The sequence below is a fragment of the Rattus norvegicus genome, chromosome 11, assembly GCF_036323735.1.
Source record: "Rattus norvegicus strain BN/NHsdMcwi chromosome 11, GRCr8, whole genome shotgun sequence".
NCBI lineage: Eukaryota > Metazoa > Chordata > Mammalia > Rodentia > Muridae > Rattus > Rattus norvegicus.
The window spans coordinates 91936555-91952661 of NC_086029.1; the positions used below are offsets into that span (position 1 = coordinate 91936555).

The following is a 16107-nucleotide window of genomic DNA, read 5'->3' on the forward strand; positions in this document are numbered from 1 at the left end:
AACCAGTGAGCTTCCATTGGCATTCAAGAACCCCATAGACCTGGCCCCAATGTACTCCATGACTGTAACTTTTTCTAGGTGTTTAGGAAAGCCCTTCATCTTGGCTCATGCTGTCATCTTGGCTCTTCTGGGAAGAGTCCTTCAACATCATATCTGCCTTTAAAATTTCACTCAGGCCAGGAGAGGCAGTGTGTGCCTTTGATCCCAGTACTTTGGAGGCAGAGGCAGGCGGATCCTTGCCTCTGCAAAATGAGTTCCAAGACAGCCAGGACTGTAATGCAGAAAAAAAAAAAAAGAAAGAAAGAAAGAAAGAAAGAAAGAAAGAAAGAAAGAAAGAAAGAAAGAAAGAAAGAAGAGAAAAGAAACGCAAACAAAATCTTTCTCAGGTGCTTCAGATGCCAGGGTAGCGCTGAACCAGCCCCACCTGAACCTCGGTCTGTTTGACGTTTGACTTTATTTCTTGTTCATTTGGTGCCAGCCTTGTGCCACAACAGTCACACTTGACCTTGTGCTAGCAAATGTTTGCTAAGCAATAATGATTAATGCAGAAGAGAAAGGACGCAGATGCTCGAGTCAAACATATCCTTAAAAATGCTTGCTCTTGGGAAAGCCATGCGATTTTATGAATTTTTAACTTTGTCGTTTGTAGAACTGAAGGAAACATCCCAGTTATTTATATGAAACTCCCAGAAGAGGGTTTGTGAGAGGCCACAGGTCAACGTCCTCAAGGAGAGGACAGTTCACACCACCACACTACTTAACCCTTCCTTCACCAGCCCCTTTCCAGTGCCTTGAGACCTCAGGATGAGTCCGCAGTCGCTCTCTGAACTGAATGGAAGCGGCCCAAAGTGTTGGCATCTGCTGCCTCGATCTGACTGAGCTATTAGCTTTTCAACATCTGTTTTGAGTTTCAGAAAGAAATTTCCATTTTTAGGCCCCAGCGGCGTTCTCGTGAAGCATTTCAAAATGCCTCAATCCTGCAGTGATTATAACTGCTGCTTGATAGACTTCCAGTCAGCAAAACCACAGAGAACAGCCCAGCCCGTGTAGGATCCTTCACTCGGATGTTTAAATAGGAGTTAATAATGAAGCCTGAAGAAGCTTTTAATTACCCACAATTCCTGGGGGCAGGGGAAGCACAGGTCATAGAAACACTGATTTCTTTCACGGTCTGCTGCATCAAACCACACATGCACGCTTGGTGCGTTTTTATGACAATTATTGATCCCTTTTATCCCCGGTTCTTACAAAATTCCTGCGAGGCAGCGACCAGTGATTCTTCCTGTAGCTTCTGAATCCTTTTAAAGATTTGTTTTCGTTTCATGCGTACAAGCATTTTGCCCGTATGTGGACAGTGCTCTGTGCTGAGCTGTCTCACCAGCCCCTTCTGCATTATTTTCTATAGATAGTGCAATTTTTTAGTCGCCATGCCTCCCGAATGCCTAGATGTCCATTTCCCTTTCTGAGCAAATGTCGCCTATGGGAAGCAGCAAGGGGGAAGTGCAAGGCCAGAGACTCAACTCGCAGAGGAAACGTCTCCCTGTCAGAAATATGACCGAGCACCCATAGAATATCGAATCAGGCAGGCTAATTGTAAGACATAATTGAGGTTAATTTTTTGTGTCAGGGTGAATAACTCAATTCTCTCTATCAAGATGGAAAATAAAAATTAAGGAAAAGGGAACAGAGTGGTCAGGATCACAAAGCTGGAAGAAACCACCTCTCCTCAGTGCAGTGTTTCAGCACCAGGGGCAGAACCTTGCCCCCCAGGGCTTCCCACTGAATGCAGTTAATGAAATGCCCCCCACCTTTTTTTTTCTTTTTTTTTTAGAGGTGTGGGGTTGGTGGGTCTTTATGTGCTTTGCTGTTGTTTTGAAAAGTGTGGGAGTCAGTCTGTCTGTCTGTCTGTCTGATATATGGTCTCTGAATGTAGCCCAAGTTTGCCTGAGAGTCTGGATTCTTTTGGCTCTTTTTTTTTTTTTTTTTTTTTTTTCCGGAGCTGGGGACCGAACCCAGGGCCTTGCGCTTCCTAGGTAAGCACTCTAACCACTGAGCTAAATCCCCAGCCCCGCCTCAGTCTCTCAGGTCCTGAAATTACAGGTGTAAACTACCACACTCAGCTCAGGGTTTGGTTTGGTTTGGTTTGGTTTGGTTTGGTTTGGTTTGGTTTGGTTTGGTTTGGTTTGATGAGTATTTTGAGACAATGTCTTACATACTCCAGACCGGGTCAAACTCACTATGCGGCCAAAGCTAGCTTGATTCGTGACTGCCCTACCTCCCATTCCTGAATGCTAACAAGGTTTTTAATGCTCTGAACTTTTACTCAGAAGGCAAGATCGTGGTACAGTCCTGTAAGCCCAGCACTGGGATGGTGGAATTCAAGTCATCTGTGGCTACATACTGAGTTAGAAGCAAGCCTAGAGAAGCAAGCCTGGGCTACTTCAGACCGAGTCTCAGAAAAAATTAATAGATCCCACTCAGATGTTTGCACATTCGTGTACATGCTTAGAATGTGTCCTGTGTCAGATATAGACCCAGTATATATGGTTTGATATGGAAAGACCAAGTAGCTATTACAGTACCCCAGACATCCTCAGTTGTTCCAGAGGCTCCCTCATGGCCCCCAGAAACTCCTTTTTGCTGCACTCAAGTCTAGCATAACACCCTTCATGTGCTTTGGGGGAATGGGATGCACATATTTGTGTGTGTATGTGTGTTCATGTAGGTGACCAGAGGTCACCTTCGGATGTTGCTCTATAAGTGTATCCACGTTCTCAGGGTCACACCTAAGCCCCTGAGGACAGCAAGCACTCCATGAACTGAGCTTTTCCCTACACCAATTTTCTTCTCTTTTTAACTTGGGGAAAGGAAAAACAAACTTCTCTGGCCCCCAAATCATTGAGGGACGGAAAGGGGTCAAAAGGAGCCAGGCAGAATAAATGTAAATAAATTCAACAAGTCCATTTTTATTCCTAAAATACACAATTTAGGAAAGGGTCATCAAGAAAGACAGGGTAATAAATAATAGACGGCCATATGATGATGCCGTAACAGAGCTGTGTGCCAGCCATGCAGGAGCCAGGGGTCAGAATAACTGCCCCAAAGGAAGGTTTAACTAGAAGCTGACTTAGACAAGACACTAAAGACTGAGAGAATATGAAAAGCAGAGAAAAATGCCATGGGAGAATGTACAGAATGCTGGGGAAATTCTGGAAATACCTTATATGACTAAAAAGCTGGGAGGATGGTGAAAGAACTGGGCTACATCAGATCACCACGGGCCAAACCCAAGGGAAGAGGGTTCTGTGAGAGTGGGAATCCTCTCATAGATCCAGTCGGGATCTGATCACATGGGTGTTTTGGAAACACCAGGGGCTGGCCCCAAGGTTTAGAGCAGAAGGTAAGAACCTAAATTCAGTTCCCAGCATCCACATCAAATGGTTTATGGCACCTGTAACTACAGCTCCAGCGGACCTGACACCCCCTTCTGACCCACCACACACACACACACACACGCATGCACACATACACACACACACACACACACACACACATGCATGCACACATACACATACATGTACACACGCGCACACACGCATGCACGCATGCACATACATGTACACACGCGCACACACGCATGCACGCATGCACATACATGTACATGCACATGCATGTACACACACACGTGCACGCGCACGCGTGCGAGTGCAGGCAGGGAATAGGGGAAGGATATCTGTGAGAACAGACAGGACACCTCTGCTTGTGGCTCTGCAGGATGCTCCGTCATACTGTGCGTAAGCAGAATTTGCCTGGCCTGAGTTTCATTAGCAGCTTACCTGTGTCTTCATTTGGATTGTGTCTCTCCAGATTCCTCCAAGAAGATAAAAGATGTGTTGGCTGAGTTTAATGAAGGTGGAAGCCTCAAGCAATATGACCCACACAAGGTAAGTCTATCTCCATTTCAAGTCCTTTAAATATGGCTCCAACCATTACTGCTGGTGTCTCCACTTTCCTTGAAGACCTTGCTAAGACCTCAGTCCCACCACTCCACCCCACCCCACCCCCACCCTCATCCCCACCCCACCCTCTTCTCAGTCGAACCACCCACACCATCTGGGTTTGCCGTTCCCTTCACATGCCCACGTTGTCCTACAAGACTCCATCTTGCTTCTTTTGCTCATGGTTCGTGCTCCTCCCCCTCTCGCCATCCTTGATTAACAACTGAGAAAACAGAAACCAAACCCCTGGGCAGGCTCCCTGACCTGTGTGCCCTGTGCCGTCACTGTGGGTGAGCTGTCTGTGCTCCGATCTGACTCTAATTCTGCTCCTCCTGTGTCTGGATTATTGGTGGGCATTGATGAATCAAGAACTCTCCCCATCCTTTCCCCATTCTCCCCAGCGCTCTGCCTGTACACATTAGATTCTCCCCTGTGACACAAAGGGTATTATTTCTCCTCTATTAAAATATTTTTATATGTCTGCATGCACTGCCTCCAAATTCTCTCTGACTTTCTTCAGAATCCTTCAGGCAGCGTGCACCGCCGCTCCATCACTGATGCCACTAGTCAGGTGTAATGTGACTGAATCTCACTGTGGTGTTCAATGGCTTTGGATGCAGTCTGTCAAATCCTCCTTCATCGTCACCATTTGATCCCAGGACACCACGCTCTTGGGTTTTCCTTTGTCTTCTACCCTCGACATTTCCGCCTGAAAATTAGATATCTCGAACTTACCGCGAGCTAAACGGATGTCCCCGATCTTCTCCTGTAAAGCATGGTTCTCCAGCAGTCAGTCCATGACAACTCGATTATGATAGGCTAATAACTGAGCAATTAACCTAAGAGCCCGTAATCATCATTGATTACAGCGCTTTACATTGATTACCCTTACTCTTACTTCCTCATCCAGTTCGGCAGAGAACTCCGCCACATCTACCTTTAATGGAGATCCACATCTCACCTCCTGCCAGGTTCCTTGACCCGCTCCATCAACAACCTCTGCGCAGACCCTGGCAGTGTCCTCACAGGGCTCTCCCTCTCTTCTCCTGACCCTGAAGTGCGCTCTTCACAGACGCCCTGCACAGCCTGTTAGAACATGTGTTAGCAATGCTATACCCACGTCCATCTGACCTCCTCTATACTCTCCAGCTTTACTCCTCGCTACTCCCCCTGCCTCAGTCCCTCCGGCCACATTAACCTCCTTGATGCTCCTTTCCCTGTAACCTCAGCACCCCTTCACTTGCCCTTCCTCTCCTGGGGTGTCCTCTGACACATCCGCCCTCTCTTTCTTCACCTCCTTCAAGTGGATGCTCAAACCACCTTCCCGGTGATTGCCAGAGTCTTTACCAAGTGTGCAGGTTTCCTTCTTCACACTTCCTACCCTACTGCTTTGCTCTGTTTTCTCGGTGCTCCATCTGTCATGCTAACTAATTCACTTAATTAACTCCCTGCCTCTCTCACTAGAACATATTTGCTCACCGCTTTCTCGGCCTCCAGAACCCAGGAGAGTGTTTGGCTCCTAGTGAGCGTTTGACAAATACTTTTTGAATGAGTAAATGAATGTGAGGCCCCTTCCCATGAGGCCTCTTCCCATTTTGAAGTTCAAGGCATTAACATTTCTTGGGTAGGCAGGCACCGTGCTGGGCTCTGCAGAGGATCCAAAGATGGTGAAGCCTGGTGTCCACCTGTGCTGGCAGGGTTACGTTTGAGTCTCGGTCCTTGAATCCTGTTGATTTAGGCTAGCCCTTGTCGGCACCTGGCAATGTGGTCCTCTGATGTCTTATTGAATTTTAGTCCTCTCATCTGTGAACTGAAGCTAATGAGAATATTAAAAGTTTGGAGACAGCCGGTGAGTGAATCAAAAGAGGAAAACGTTGGAAAACACTGAATTCTTTACAGGACGTTTTATCGCTTTAGGTCTAATCCCCATCCCCTCCTCCCTCTCCTCTGTCCCTGGCTCATTTTATGGAGACTTAGTGGGAAAACGAAGCAGCATCTCAACAAAACTAACTAGGGGAGAGGCTGCTGTGTTCTTACATTCAGTCAACAAACCCCAGCCAAGGTTTTCTCCTCCGGCAGCCCTGAAAGAAGTCGCAGAGACTGTGTTCTCAAGGCATACCTGAGAAGGGACTGGCCTAAAACACCAATGACTTGGGAGAAAGAAGTGGGAGGGTGGTTGACAGAACAGAACAGAAATGCTCTTCCAAGAGCATTCCTGAGGGGAAGCCTTGCAGAGCACCAAAGAACTCGCTGCCACACACCTCCTGCCTCCAACTTCAAAGCCAGGGAACAAAGACTGGCAGGGGCTGGTAATCAGCCTGTCTGCCTGGGGGCTGATGTGTAGGAGGGGAACAATTTGGTCAGGGCCACCATGGGGTGTGAAGGCCAACAGGAGCTCTGAGAAGCTGGGAGCTTGTCTATCACAGAGTGTGCAGCCGCCCTCACACCCCTCAGGGTTGGCCCTCTCTCTTTGTATGCCTGGCCCTGCACCATCCCCAGGGGAGCTCCCTACCACCCGGGTTTTATCCTCTCACAGGGTGTGCTTGACTTCTGGTAGGTGTAATGTCACTCCATGGGGTTGGGAAAACAATGAGGGTGTCATTTCTCTTGAGCTCGATGGCTTCCTGTTGCTAAAATGTCTTGTGAGAAAGGATTTAGCTGTGGGCAGGGGCAGGTTGCTGGAGAAGCTGGAACAGGAATGGAAATTTGCAGAGTAGCAGGTCTGGCCATGATGAGCATGTCCTGGCTTTCATAGCTAAGAGATCCTCTGCTGAGAAGAGCAGAGCATCGGTGACAGCTAGAGAGAGGGGAAAGCCCAGCAGAGTAAACACAGGTAATGGTGACTTTGTGGTACTCAGACACGAGGCACAGGTTCTAGCTGGCCAAGAGCAGGCTTGCAGGAAGAGGGTTAAAGCCCTAGCTCACACCATTGTCTCATGCCTGATACACAGCAGGTTCCCCAGCTTCTCTCCTCCCTGGAGACCTGGATCCAAATTACAGGGATCCCTCAAAAGGGTTTCAGCAATAGCAGTTGCCTGGCTGGATGCTTCATGGCTTTGCAGTTCCTGAGAGAACATGAATGATGAAGGTGGTCATTGCTTACCATCGGTCCTCCTATTGGCTGGTGTCTAGTTTGGGCATAATACTCAACTCCTCCCTACCCGGTCACCCACTAAACATTTACCAAGCAGTCACTATCTATCCTGTATCTCACTGTTAGAGGAGAGCACAGTCACTCTCCCCTGCTCACTGAATGCATGTGTGCTGTTTGGAGGGAGTGGCTGGGAGCCCTCCACCAGCCCAGGGACAAAAACAATAGGATACAAAGATCTGGCTTCTGGTTAGTCCTGCCTCTAGTGGACTGGGACAAGTCACTACATGTCCCAGCACCCAGGGCATAAGAAAAGCCAGATCATCAAAGGAATTTCTGATTCGAATATTCTGTGTTGATTCTAGGCCATTCCGTTTTCCAGAGGATGCTGGGGTTGGACTGTGAATTTGCTCATCGTAACTTTCTAAGGTCTCTAAGGCCTGTCCCTGTGCTGTGTCACTCAGCACTGCTGACCATGCATCACAGTCATTTCAATACCTTTAGTTCTACACCTAGAACACTGAGTCTCTGTCTCACTCAGTATTCTTCATTAGTGCCCAACACTGTGCCTGGTCCTCTCTCTCTCTCTCTCTCTTTCTCTCTCTCTCTCTCTCTCTCTCTCTCTCTCTCTCTCTCCCTCCTTTCCTCCCTTTCTCTCCCTCTTTCTTCTCCCTATCTCTTTTTCTCTGTGTATGTATGTGTGTGTCTCTCTGTCTCTACCTCTACCCCTCTGTGTGTGTGTCTGTGTCTGTCTGTCTTTCTATCTCTCTGTCTGTCTCTACCTCTGTCTGTCTGTCTCTCTGTCTCTCTTTGTCTCTGTCTCTGTCTTTCTCTCTCCCTCTCTCCCTATCTCTCTGTCTATGTCTCTCTGTCTTTCTATCTCTCTGTCTCTGTCTCTGTCTCTCCCTCTCTCTCTCTCTACCCCTCTTCCCTCCATCTCCTTCCATATACCCATATATACATATTTAGACCCCACATTATTTGTGTGTGTGTGTCATTCCAGCAGGCCATTCCTTTAATGTGTCCCAACTCTGAAGCCAATATCTATTGAGAAGTACTTGGATGAATGGTTCAGGAAAATGAAATGAGACTCTCATCATCACGCAGGAGTTCCAGATCCAGTCTGAGAACGTGTCACAACAACTAGCTATATTAATCCAGAACAGCATGCCCGAGTTTCAAAGGCAGGAACCAAAGTGCACATTAAAGAAATTCCGATGCACAAAATCCCACACACCGGGTTTCAGGCAGAGGAGACACCTGGATTGGGCTTTGAAGCATCGCAGAATTTTAACAATTAAAGAAAGAGTTGGGTTGCAGAGCTTACTCAGGAAAAAGCTAGGGGACTGGGCAGATAGGATATGTAGTTACATATAACAGATAACAAGAGAAAATGGGAGATGGGCAGGGAGTTTGAAGTGAGCCCACATCTAAGCCGGAGTGGAATTATAGACAAGGTTCTGAATTCCAAAGGTCCCAGAAAACACATAAGTACCTCGGATGACAGACTGGATTATAGCAACATTACTCATCTATTAATATATGTTTAATCTTCTATTTCTATTCCCGTGGGTTCGCCTGAGCTTCTGTTCTGTGTGCATGTTATGTCGTATAACACAGGAGATCGGTCATGCAGAAGCAGCTCTCAACTCCCATGGGCAATCAGAAGCCATGGAGACTTTTTGAGTAGGAAATCAATCTTCTTGAAGTCATGCTTTGGGGAAATCAACGTGACAGGACTGAGTATAGCAGACGGGAGGAGCAACAGAGGAAGGGGAAACAAAGATGCCTTCAGTGGTGTTGCAGGGGCTGGAAGGATGGCTTGGCGTTTAGAACACGTGTTGCTCTCACAGAGGACCCAGGCTTTAGTCTCAGCTTCTACACGGTGGTCCAGGACTATCTGTAACTTATTACTCCCGATCCAGGATATCTGATGCCTTCTTCTAGCGTCCATAAGTATGAGGCACACACTTGCCACACATATGCGCATGCAGGTAAAACACTGAGACACATAAGATAATTCTTTTAAATAAGTAAGTTTTTTAAGAAAAGAGGCACTGCAATGATCTGGCTAAAATACATGAAAATGAAGTCAGACTCTGGTAATGGTACAAGGGACCTAGAATGGGCATATGTGTGTGTGTGGCAGCTACTGCAAAGGAACTAATTATGCCAGGTGAAGGGACAAGACCCAGTTCCAGGTCACTGAGAGGTCAAAGCTGAGTTTGGAGCAGTATCATTGGTATTAGCAGAAATGACAGTCAGGAATAGGGTCCCAACGAAGGAGGAGGCCAGGGAGGCTTAGAACTCCAGCTCTTCTTGTCAGGCACTGACAATTGCTGAAGTTCACAGAGCATCACATGCCTGAGAGCAGAGGTGGGGTTTGGCTGAGTGGACTGGCCACAGCACGCCTGCCACATCCCCAGAGGATTCCATGTCCGTCACAGGGGGACTCTGCACACCATGCTTGTTTTTGTCCTGTTCATAACAGCCCAAGAATGGAACTAGAGAGCTGGTTTGAGGACATCCATGCTCAGGACATCCATGCTCAGGACCTCCATGCTCAGGACCTCCATGCTCAGGACATCCATGCTCAGGACATCCATGCTCAGGACCTCCATGCTCAGGACCTCCGAGGAAGGAAGTTCACAGGCCAGAGGCAGGAACCCGAGCAGAATGGACTTCATTGTGAAAGGAAGGCCAGTGCAGGTTCTTTGCAGAAATCAAAGGTGAAGGGAGGAAGGATTCCTCAGGACAAAGCGCTTGCTGGTAGGAGACAATCAAATGATGGAAGACGCCATCAGAGACAGTGAGGACAGAAGCAAGGTCGTAGAGGACGGTGACACCTGGAGAGGAGAGGAAGTGACTTTGATGCTGTGTCCTGGGAAGGAGCTGAGAATGTAAGCAGACGGTGGCCTGAGGTAATGATACCGTAGATACAGAGAGAGACATGAAGTGCAAACATAAGGGTTCTTTGGAAAGTCAGTTGTGTGGGATGGTGTTTGCTGGGGCAAGCATATGAAGGAGTGAGTGTTTTCCTGAAGTAGACATAGGTAAAAGGATGTTCTGCTAAAGCAAACACATGGAAGGGCCCGCTAACGACACATATGTATTGGTCCACCTTACATTGTGTAGCTGAGGTCCTTTTGTCAAGACTCCATGGAGAGAAACACACCAAAAAAGCTTCTGGTAGTGCGCTGGCAGCTCAGGCTGATTGGCAGAGTGATGTCAGCTGAGACAGACTCATGTGCTAAGACAAGACACGTGGTGAGACCAGGCCCATGGAGGACACGTGGTGTTTGGAGGGAGTATAATTAGGACGCATCAGACAATGACACAGGCTGAGCTTGGCTTGCTTACCTAGCTAAATGCTTCTTGGTCTTGGGGCTTCGTTAATCTTGGCTTAGTTGAGAGAGACACACCTGAGAACTTTTCCTGGCGTTCCTGGTGATCCTGCTCTCTCCTGCTGACTTGTGCTGCTTCTGCTGGGGCCTGACTCTTCGTGCTAGGTTTTGCCGCCGCTGTCGCTATACCGAGCTGGACTGCTAGTGTATCTGTGAACTGTTTCTGTCAGGGAATCCGTTACTGATTCCCTGACAACACAAATGCGATTTGCTCCAAAGAACCATTTTCTTTTTTTTTTTTTTTTTTTTTTTTGGTTCTTTTTTTTCGGAGCTGGGGACTGAACCCAGGGCCTTGCGCTTCCTAGGTAAGCACTCTACCACTGAGCTAAATCCCCAGCCCCTAAGAACCATTTTCAAACAGGTCCACCTTCCCCTTATCCTTTCTTTTCGCTCTGGTGGATGGTGAGCTAGAAGGCAGGTTAAAGCGTCTATGAACCATCATTAAAAGTAGACTTTGAAAAATTAAAGCTCCAGAGACGGGCAGAAGGTGCAGCCAATCCTCAGAGACTTGGGACAGAAAAGGGACACAGAGAGCCAAATCGCTGTCACAGTAAATATCGATCGTCCATGTGCTGGGTTCTCTGAGTCTGGACTAAGCAGAGAACGGTCGTGAGTTCCCAGAGGAGCCCATACCTGACTCCACACATGTGAGTCGGCTCCTGATTCTGAGAAGGCTTACCGAAACCCTAGAGCATGTAAACGCTATCGGCGTTTGCCAGACAGCACCAAGTAGGTTTCCAAAAACGGGATTCTATCCTCCTGGCCATTATTATGCACAGAAGCAGCACAACAGCCAGCACCTCAAGTGGTTTCCAGAAGCTTCTGTGATTTGATGGCGCTCCAGCGCCATGAAAGCGCAAGCCGGCGAGCGATGACTCACAGCAAACTGTCGTTGTCATTGTTGGTGAGTGTTTGCTGAGGGTGTGGATGCTCAAAGCCTGGGACCAGATGCCAGGCTGTTCTGAGAGAGACACAACAGGGACAGCATCTAGTTTCTGCCATGCCCCCTGCTTCTGCCTTCCGTCCTTAGCTTCCTGCTCCCCTCGATGCCCGAAGCCTTCACAATGACACGTTCTGGGTCACAGCTTAGCCAGACGCACACAATTGCTTTTGATCGAGGGATCTGTCTAGGGAAAATGAGAATTGCATAAGCACTCCGGGGCTGAGCCTGCCCTTTACTCCCCAGCCTCTCCTGTTTTCTGAGACCTGACCCCAAGAATCAGAAAACCGCATCACGATAAGCACAAAAGGACATTTCTTTCCATCCTGCTCTCTACCACGTCCCTCTTCATCTTAACCAGAATTTTCAAGCCCTGACTGAATCTCTGGTCCACAGACCTTCACATGTGCCTAGGCAAAGGCAGATCCATAGAGCTCACTATTTATGAAGACCACCTTTTAACCTTTATGCGGTTTGCTAATCCTCTGAGAATTTCATACTTACATCGGGTTTGTTTTGGTTATACTCATCCCTACTCCTCCCGCTAACTCCTCTGAGGTCCTCCCTCCCCACTCCCCCTTTGCAGCATTGCGTTCTCTATTGCTTGATGACCTACGAAGTCTAGCTTGTGCTGCTCATATACTCATGGGTGTAGGACCATTCACAGAAGCGTGGTAGACCTACTGGGGACCACACCTTTAATGAAAATTGACTTACTTCCCAACATGCCAACAACTGTCTATACCTCCTTCGCTAGGGTGAGGACGCATGAGCCCATCTCCTCTCAGGTCTGCAACGTTAACTGGCTGAATCCTATGCAGGTCTTGGGCAGGCAACCATGACTACTGAGTTAGTGACACCTGTAATGTCCGAAGAGCAGTGTTTTACTCTTGTGCACTGCAACATCTGACTCTTAGACTCTCTCTTCTTTCACAGTAGTCCCTGAGTCTCAGGGGAGCTATCACCCCCACTTTTAATCCAAACCTAGACCAAAGCATAACCTATTACAGAACCCTACTCTGCTACTGTGTCTGACAGCCAGCCTCCATGTTTTCCTTGTCTTTGTCCCACCCCCGTCTCCTGTTCCTTGGACTCTCTGTCTCCCCCCTGGTCTTTTCATTCCTGCCCCTACCAACCCCTTCACTTCCATCACTCCCATTTGGCCTGCCTCACCAGCCATCACCCTGTTCCCTTTCTTTCCTTCAGCAGCCTCTCCCTTCCTGCTATTGACTTCTCTCTTCTTGCCCTCCTCAGCCCATTAGCTATGATGTCTTCAAGCTGTTCATGAGGGCATACCTGGAGGTGGATCTTCCTCAGCCACTGAGCACAAACCTCTTCCTGGCCTTCAGCCAGAAGCCCAGACAAGAGACACCTGACCACCCAAAGGAGGGGGCCAGCAGTAGTGAGCCCAATGTCTCAGGTACAAGGTCCAGCTTTCCCCAAGACGGGAGGATGCTGAACAGCTGTAACCCTTGGCAACGGGCACAAGCAGCACACTTAAAGGGGCACCAGAGCATAGTAACTTCCTTAAGGAGGGAGCAGAAGGGAGACTAAGGGGTAGGTACTCCTCTGTTTCTAAACCCTCACTGGAACTTGTGTCTGGTGAGTCCTTCAGCAAGAGGGATAAAGAGGGGGCCATTCTGTCACCACCCAGGGTCAGAGAATAGAATGGGGCAAGAGGGGCCACAAACTAGCATGTGGCAGAAAAAGAAGAGCCTTTCAAGAAGGCTTCGGTCCACGGTTAGAGCACGTTTGGCACACGTCCCAGCCAGGACTAATCAGGGACTGTCAGGGGACAGGAAGTCATGGCCAGGGTCTTACTGGAGTTTCAGAGACCATAAGCCAAGCTGACAGTAATCCTGGGTTACGAATACAAGCTTCATGAACCAGAACCCACGGGAAGGTCCCCTGCACGCCCCTCAAAGAGTCTGGGGGACGTGGACTGGCCTTTACACTGCTCTTTTGTTCCCTAGATTCTAATGCGGAGAGCACTGCCAAAGCGGATGCTGCCTGCGCTCCAGACACTGGTAAGACAGTGGGACCTGAGGTTGGGGAGGAGGAGGGACTAAGTGTCAGCTCCTTTATTATTATTATTATTATTATTATTATTATTATTATTATTATTAACTTGAGTATTTCTTATTTACATTTCGAGTGTTAATTCCCTTTCCCGGTTTCCAGGCAAACATCCCCCTAACCCCTCTCCCTCCCCTTCTTTATGAGTGTTCCCCTCCCCACCCTCCCCCCATTACCGCCCTCCCCCCAACAATCACGTTCACTGGGGGTTCAGTCTTAGCAGGACCCAGGGCTTCCCCTTCCACTGGTGCTCTTACTAGGATATTCATTGCTACCTATGAGGTCAGAGTCCAGGGTCAGTCCATGTATAGTCTTTAGGTAGTGGCTTAGTCCCTGAAAGCTCTGGTTGCTTGGCATTGTTGTTCATAAGGGGTCTCGAGCCCCTTCAAGCTCTTCCAGTCCTTTCTCTGATTCCTTCAACGGGGGTCCCGTTTTCAGTTCAGTGGTTTGCTGATGGCATTCGCCTATGTGTTTGCCATATTCTGGCTGTGTCTCTCAGGAGAGATCTACATCCGGTTCCTGTCAGCCTGCACTTCTTTGCTTCATCCATCTTGTCTAATTGGGTGGCTGTATATGTATGGACCACATGTGGGGCAGGCTCTGAATGGGTGTTCCTTCTGTGTCTGTTTTAATCTTTGCCTCTCTATTCCTTTTTATCCATGTAACTGAGGGATTCTACCGCTCAGTAAAGGTTCTTACCTCCCTTGTTCTGGAACAGAGCAGGTCAAGACTTGGGACAGGTTGCCAGATGTTTACTCCCGACAAGTGTCTTTGCTAGGGTGGGGAGGAGCCCCCTCCAGGGGCCTGGGAAGGGGAGTGTGTTTGCTAAGACCCGGCTCGCAGGCAGAAGCATGCATGATTCTGTATCTTACCAGTGAATGGCTGGAGAGGGTAGGGCAGGTGTGTAAGAGTACGTCCTGACTGAACAACAGAAAGTGCAAACGGGGGGCTGGAGGGATACTCCAGCAGTTAAGAGCACTGGCTACTCAGGCTAAGCACCCTTGTTGGAATAGTAGCACCCGCATGGCAGCTCACAATGGTGTGGGACTTTCTGGTTTCCTTTTCTCGCCTCCACAGGCAGGCACCAGGCATGCATGCAGGAAAACACACACACACACACACACACACACACACACACACAAAATTAAGTTAAATTTTAATTTAAGAAAAAGAAATGCATACGTCGTTTTTAACAAGTTAGACGGTTTCTAACAGTTGCCCAAAGGAGCCAGCAAACGTTGGTTTTGGAGAGCTGTCGGCTGGGTGCCTGCTTTTTTCCTTTCCTCTGACTTCACATTTCCATCACATAAGAGAGCCAAAGAGACTTGTGGGGCTGGGGAGTCAATTCCGACCTGTGCGACCTCAAATCCCTGATCAAATTCCTGCACGCAGCGAGGAGGCGAGGTGCAAACCAGGCGGTTTGCTCCGTGCAAAGGTGCCAAGTCCGTTAGTACACAGTGGAGCTGCTGCAGTCCGTTGACCCAACTCTGACGCAGCAGATCTGGAGCCTTCCCTGACACGTTTATAAATGAGAAGCCACTTCCCTGGGCTCTGGACAGACCCGGGCACTAGAAAGAGCAATGCTCACCATCCCTGGCATTTGCTCTCATGTCCAATAAAGATGGCCTCTCACTTGCCACCCAAACTGGATCAGGCAATAAAACACATTGGTTAAGAATCCGGACCTCACTCCCAGCTCCGTCGTTACCTATAGCGGATAGCCGTGGATGTGTTTGGGCGAAGTCTGTTTTGCTGTCCCCTCTGTAGAACAGGATGGTAATAAGCATTGTTATGCAAGTTGAATGAGTTAGCCATTGTCTAAAGGTTTAGAACAGTGCCTGGCCCCATAGTAAATGCTCAATGATATCAACACTTAGAGCAGTGGTTCTCAACCTTCCTAATGCTACCACTCCTTAATACAGTTCCTCATGTTGTGGTGACCCTACACACACACACACACACACACACACACACACACACACACACCACACACGCACCAAACACACACATACACACACACACGTACACACAGACACTCACACACACAGACACACACACAGACACACACACAGCATAAAATCATTTTCATCGCTGCTTCATAACTGTAACTTTGCTACCATTATGAATTGTAATGTAAATACCGTGTTCTCCAATGGTCTTAGGAAACACCTGCGAAAGGGTTGCTCCATCCCCCAAAGACTCACTGCTCTAGATGAACACTCTGTTCTTAGCCCATTCCAGTCAGCCAGACTCTCTGGGAGTCTGAAGCCTCAGTCTCCTGCTGGGCCAGCTTAGCATCCTGATCTAATGAACTTGTGGACTCTGCGCTTTGCTCTTGTGGTTCTGAATACAAAGACTCCAAGTCAGCTGGTGTTTACTGCATGGGATCTTGTTGTTGAAACAATTTATACACGTACAAAGGTGAATCCCACCTCTTGGGATGAACGCTGAGGATCAAGGATGTGGTTCCGCCCCATTTTTCAATTATGTGTCAGTAGGTTCTACAGCTGAATGAGAAAAGTATCGATTTCAGCAGAGACCTAGGATGAGAGCCTCTTCCAGTGGGCACTAGCTACAACCCTGATCAGTCTCCTTTCT

At 48.3% G+C, this 16107-nt stretch overlaps 1 protein-coding gene across 7 annotated transcripts in view; it reads left to right on the forward strand.

Moving 5' to 3' along the window:
• Dgkg (diacylglycerol kinase, gamma) overlaps positions 1-16107 on the forward strand; it is a 194759-nt gene that overhangs the window by 47598 nt on the left and 131054 nt on the right. For 5 of the 7 annotated variants that reach the window (XR_005490982.2, XM_063270312.1, XM_006248538.5 and 2 more), the window contains exons 3-5: positions 3868-3944; positions 12688-12853; positions 13407-13460. Coding sequence is in view for 4 of the 7 variants with exons in the window: in XM_063270312.1 (XP_063126382.1) it covers positions 3868-3944; positions 12688-12853; positions 13407-13460 (297 nt within the window). In the remaining 3 variants the exon portion in view is untranslated. Of the gene's footprint in view, positions 1-3867; positions 3945-12687; positions 12854-13406; positions 13461-16107 lie in introns of those variants that run through there. The other 2 variants (XM_039088043.2, XM_039088044.2) reach the window with 2 other exon arrangements.